Source organism: Dendrobium catenatum, unplaced genomic scaffold (assembly GCF_001605985.2).
Source record: "Dendrobium catenatum unplaced genomic scaffold, ASM160598v2 original_scaffold_4642, whole genome shotgun sequence".
Classification (NCBI taxonomy): domain Eukaryota; kingdom Viridiplantae; phylum Streptophyta; class Magnoliopsida; order Asparagales; family Orchidaceae; genus Dendrobium; species Dendrobium catenatum.
In genome coordinates, this window is record NW_021323103.1 from 1 (window position 1) to 6517 (window position 6517).

General features: G+C 34.6%; 1 protein-coding gene across 1 annotated transcript; it reads right to left on the minus strand.

Annotated features, from left to right (window-relative positions):
• Positions 1–6: 6 nt before the first annotated feature.
• Positions 7–5710, minus strand: LOC114578379 (replication stress response regulator SDE2-like). The gene is given in 5 exon segments (XM_028691535.1): positions 7–261; positions 4222–4509; positions 4512–4806; positions 5005–5435; positions 5437–5710. Coding segments are annotated over 5 exon segments (1371 nt in total). The 5' UTR covers positions 5632–5710; the 3' UTR covers positions 7–99.
• Positions 5711–6517: the final 807 nt, after the last annotated feature.

Here is a 6517-nt window from a genome sequence, read left to right on the forward strand (position 1 = left end):
CGCACAAAAGATGAGCAAGAGAGGATAAAAAATGGTACTAATTAAAGCCCTACTTGTATGTTGCATCTTCATTTCTCTTGGCTTTGTATGCTTTGCTCTTTATTTCCCTTGGCTTGAGGGCTTAGCAAGTAACTTCTTGGGCACCTTGTCCAAAGGAGTCGTTTTCAGCAGAAAAAGCCTGGAAGCTCGCTCCTGCAGTGTACCTCCACACTTTAGTCCTCGTGCCTGCAGCTCCATCTTTAGCCTGTCCATGCCAAGAACCTACAATAACATTGCGGGCAGAATGTTAGCATCAAAAGAGAAACAGCGCCTCCTAATGCACATAAAGATTAGTTATTTTAGTATATTATTGCAATCTTAGGTGGATGAGTGGCTTTACCCTAGCATATACATGAAAAGATTGGAGTAGCTCCAATGGAAGATAAGATTAGAGAGAGTCTCCTTAGATTGTTTGGTCACATTAAAACAGAGGTCTTCGGATGACTAGGTTAGGAAAGTTGATGTATTAGATTTGACTTATGTTAAGAAAAGTAACGGTGGACCTAAAAGACTTGGTTAGAAATATTAGAAATGATCTTATTTATTAGATTTAAATGAGAATTTGACTTTTAACATGACAAAATGGCGAAAAAGGATTCATGTAGCCAACCCCACGTAGTGGGACAATGGCTTGATGTTGTTGTGGTATTGCAATCTTATTAAACCCATTTTGCATGAATCAACACATGAAGATGAACTAGAATCTGAACTCAGACTTCATTTGGGACAGCTTTTGTGCTACTTATTAAAATAGTTTTCTAGTATAAAAATTTTTAGGAGTAGAAATTTTTGTGCTAGAAAGCAGCTTTTAAAAATTTAAAAAAAAAATCATCCCAAACAAAATCTTAATTTGTGACATGAAGACAAAGCAAAATATAAAATTGCATCTAAAACCCACTCCAAATTCGAACATATTCAGCTTGATTGTATAAATACTACTTGATAAGATAGCAGTTACATATTTTATTTAGTATGTATTTGATATTCTTTGACGTAGTAGTTTAAAGTATGAGAGCACCTATTTTATTAATGATGATCTCTGATCAGAGATCAAACAATTGCATACAACTCATAAGGTTCAAGCATAAATATTCTGCCAGTTTATCCTTTGCATATTATTTTACTTAGATAGTTTATTGTTTTATTGAATTTGACCACGCATTCATTCCATCATCGTTCTGTATTGTGTCAAACATGTTCACAAATTAATTGTTAATGAAAGCAAATACATTACTTTGCTTAAGGTTGACTACGAAGCTAAATCATACTGCAATAATATTTTCCCGAATCATTAAGAAAGCAGCATGTAATGTGTTCACAATAAATTTTTTTGTATCGTCCAACATCAGGGAACTTCATGCTCGAGCTTTTAGTCCATATTACAATATAAAAAAACTAGGGTTACATATTCATCTACTTTTGACATATTTTTAAGCATAATTCCGTCATGGAAAGCCTTTTACCCTATTGAGGCATTTTCAAGTATCTTATAAGCACATATAGAGTTTTTGCATCTCCTTAAGAAGTTTTTCTGCTTGCTTTTACCAATTTATTTTTACTGGGATTCTGGTCAACTCCTTCTTGTCCCTCATAATTTTACATTGCTGGGTATTTCAACCACTCCTAATACACGTCTCTATGTAACTCCTTATGCTTATTATTATATAAATTATGTTCTCTTCTACATCCTGTGCTTTTGTACAAAATAGATCCAAGATACTAAGATCAATACGAGTATCACTAGATCTTAACAATAATCAATTAACATTCACTAAACAATAAACATGCATATTACGTACTCAATGTTTGCCCTATTCACCTTAAGTAATTTGGCCTCTAAATTTCTTATTTCCCTAACATTTCATGTACTTAAAAAGATATCTCACTTGCAACAATTGTTATTTGCAAATAGAATACGTTTAAAGCTTTGCTTTAATTATCTTTTGCAAGAATTTTTGGTAATTATACAAAAAGGATATTTAAAATTTAATGTAACCCTTATTGATCGAAAACTCTATGGTCACTCTAGAACTATTATAATGCTTGTTATTGCTATATCATGCATATATTTAGTGAAATCAATATATGTTTAGAACACACATTTTCTCATTAATAATCAAAAAAATAAATCAACCTAGTACTTGATCACATGCATTTTTAAGATCAATGAAATTCATATGAAGATCAAATTTTGTTTTTGGTCTTAGCATCAAAATTGCATCCATAGTAACTTTCTAGCACAGCATAAATTGGTTCTCTACTCAAAAAATTTTGAAAACCTTTTTCATCATCCGCACTAAAAACATCATTGTATGACTTAAAAGTTTAATTTTCCTATAATTATCATAACTCCTAATATCTTATTTGTTTCAAACATTAGCATTAAAACAATTCTTAGTTAGTTGGCATGTAATAAATTATCATTTTTTTATTAAAATGTATGTTAACCGTTATTTTTAATCTTCCATAATTATACAAATCTCAATAATTACCTGTCTTTATACATCTTCTTTAAAGCTAACTCAACTCCGCTTCTTTTATAAATCGATAAGACACTTCATGATTCTATTAATTTAGCTATTCTAAAAAAAACTAAATTAAAAATCTTTAATAAGTCTCATAATAGCATTTGCACACTTTTTTACACCTTTAATAAGTCTGTGGATAATATAATCTTCACCCTCAAAAAATCTATCTCAGCCAACATCTCTATTTCTCATTTATCTTGTTTTAAATAAGTTGCTCGCCTTTTTTTTTCTTGTCTTATTGCTTAGCCTACAAAAATAAAATCATTAATGGTTGCTTCTTCAACTTTGCTTGCTACATTCTTCGACAAAGTATAGCGTCCTTATTACTATTTGAAGTGTCAAACTATGGTTATTGCCATTATTTAAAAGAATATTTACTTTTTCTTAAATCTGGCTCCAGCACTAATCTTCACAAAAACATATTTCTACATTTTCATAATTTTTTTATGAACAATCTCTTTCAAACAAGTAGCCACTTTATCTCAAATCAAGTTTGGTTCTAGCTTTAGCTTTTTAAATTTTCTCTCTTAATAACATATCTCAGAAGATAAACAACTCCTACCCTTCTAAGTTTTATCAAACTGACCTACGCAAAAATGTTTTTTCATGATTTCTTTTATATTACGAGAACATTCATGCTTGCATCCCATTACTTTTTCATTATGATCATTTCATGTTAAATCTATTATCTATATTATTGATGCATCTTCTGGCCTTTGCACTACATGAATAAACATATCTTCCACTATTATATCTACATGTTTGCTACCCTCATTGTCTTCCCAACATAATTAATTTTTACCTTACCTTCCTCATTTTAAACAAATACACATCTTAGCATCCAAGCATGCATCTTAATATTTCTCATTTTTTCACCACTCAACTTGTGTTGTGTGATTTTCTCATCGCCTAACACATGATCCATAAACATAATTAATCTACAGAAATTTTACAAAATTTACTTTTAAATCCACACCGTATTCTCTTCTCACATAATACTCTAGATGCACTTCTTTATTTATAAAATATAAAACCTAGCTTTAATCTTAGATAGTCTGTCCATATTAACACCATAATTTTGAATTGATGTGATATACCAATCATACTTAACCATATGACATCTAAGGGTGTCGATTGATCTTCAATTACTATTAAATTATAGGGAATTCCAAATCCACTTAATTGAATATAATGTGCTCAATCTTTTTCTTTTTTTTTTTTCAAACTCCTTGTACCTCCTAAAATACTATAGTAGTCTTCTAAATACAACAAGCTACTTAGTTTAACATTAAATTATGCATCTCTTAACATTCAATCTACCTATTTTACAAACATATATTTGGGGATCAATGCAATTTTTGTCTTAGTATAAGGTATTTTAATTAATTGAATATCAATAATCCTTCATTAACCCTATTCACCTCAATAATCTTATCTAAACATTCTTCAATATGCTACTATCCCCACATCATGTTAACCATCCAATCAAAAATAAATTATGATATTCCCTAATGGTTTTTTGGAAATTTCCTTTATATTTAAATCTTTGCAAACATTCGACATCCATTTTTTCTCGTTTCAATATCCCCTAATTCTTTAATTTTCACATTCAATAGCCAAAATAAAACCATACAAGAAGATGGAGTAAAAATATCTCTAGTTCTGTTGCTGAGCTATACTTATCAAAATTCAGTGGTTCCTCCATGCTAGAATAGTCAATGACTTGAGCATCCAGTTCATCACCCACGGAAGGCTTTATCTGGCTGTGCAACTCTGGTTTCAGCTCATCTTTTTCAGGCTCTTTTACCCCATTAGAAATATCATCATTCAGAACAGCTGATTCAGGAACCATAGATTCAGTTTTAGATGAACCAGTTGAGCCAAAATTGTTTTCCCAATTTGGACAACTTTGATCCGCTACGGGAAATATGCCACATTTATCATTTAATTCCTCTGAATTACTCTGTTCTGAAACATTTCCCGAAGATCCTTCATTAAGTAAATTTCCATTTGCCTGCTCAAATTACTCTGGTCTGAAGCTCCACCAGATGACTCTCCATCAGAACTAGCACCAGAACGAATAACTGTTGATGGATTCATGTTGGCTCCCTTATTTTGCCTCAGAAAATTTCCATCATCAAGCACAACTGATTTGCCTTCAGTCTCATCATCATCATCACTATCATTTACATCATCATCATCTTCACTGCAACTCTCATCTACTTTCTTCTTCCCCAGCCTACAAATTCAAATAGAACATCAAGAAAACTGTACATACAAACTCATACAGGAAACTGAATTCAAATTAAGAATTTAACTTTGATTTGTAATAAGAGGTAGCCCCAAAAAAGGAAAAAACCATTATAACGCAAGCCCCCAAGCAAATAAATCGCGGAGGCAGTCGGAAAGGAAACCAAGTCTAATTAATCAAACATACCATATCTTGAATCGTTTGGAGGACCGTTGGGACGATGGGCAGGTCTTCCGCTTCAAATCCCTGTAGACATCAAAGGACTGACGAACAGATTCATCAACCTCCTTCATGCACTTGGCCGAATCCTCCCGGTATTTCTCCAGGTACTTGTCAACATCTACCGAGGAATTCTTCTTTGTCTCCTTCGCCCTCTTCCTCAAGAACTGCTCCCCCAGCTTCTCCAGCCTCCTGTCCTCCGCATCTGCCTTCCATTCCTCGAGCTTCCTCTCCGCGTTGACGTGACGGAGACGGCGGCCACTCATGTCCCTGCACGCGTCGAAGTTGTTGGTTTTCTTCTGCCCAGCCTTAGTAGCCGCTCCACGTAGCAACGATCCAAAGCCGCCCTTGCCACCGGAAAGGCGGAGAAGGAGAACGCATGATGGAAAGAATCCATCGGGCAGAGGCGGAGATTAGGGTTTCGTCGGATACGATCCTAGATCCCGTGATCAAGCGCAGGAAAGGATGATCAGGAATTCTAGTTTTCGCGAAGAGATGTCTTTTCAGGGTTTCGCCGGAGATAATCGGAGATGAGATCTGGAGGCATTGAGTCCGGCCATCGAGAAGTTTGACGAAGATCTGATAAACCGCCATGCGAAAAAGAACCTTGGAGTTCAATAGGATTTCCTCTTCCCTCTTTCGTTTTTTTTATTTTTTGAGACTTTTGAGCAATTAAACTCAAACGCATCATATATATATTCGCTTAGATTATTATAATGGAGGACCGGACAAGTCGCTCTGCTCTCTCGCTATGTAGGGCCATTTTTATGAGAAGTTATTCCTTCCGCTAAAAAAATCGAAAATTCAGGCGTGCCTATTGTCTAATATCAAATTTTAGGTGATGTGGTACATAATTATTGGTCTCTGAATGTATCAGGTGACCGGATATAATAATTGCTCTATTTTTATAATGAGCTTTGATGTATTATCAAAAAATTATCTTGATCAAGCACGAATCTCGAGGCAAAACCTACCTGGAAACTTTAAAAATTAAATTCAAGAGCATTTGAACTCTGATTTCAGCGAGCTTATAGTCAAACTAAGCGTCTCGGAAATACGAACCCAACGACACCAAATTCGACCCAATATGAGCCCAAATGGGTCTGAATCATGGACCTAAAGCGCTGTTGGAATGTTCAAACCGCAATTTGAGATACCAAATGGTCTCCAATTTTAACGATTTTATACTCGAATCGAACGGCTCGACGAGAAGAACCCAACGAGCCCAAGATCACCGAATTCCAACATTACTAAGGCCTTCAAATGTCCAACAAACGGTGCACGATCGTAGGATTCAAAATTGGTCGTCCATTCAACCACTCCCTATTCGCCCCTGTTCTCACTCCTATTTACGAGCTATGCCACTCTAGAAAATCTATAAATAGAGCCCTCATTCTTCACAAGGGGATCCAAGTGAAGAGAGAGAAGAAGGAGACAAGGGACGGAAGAGAAGGAAGAAGCTCATCCTTGACCACCGTCG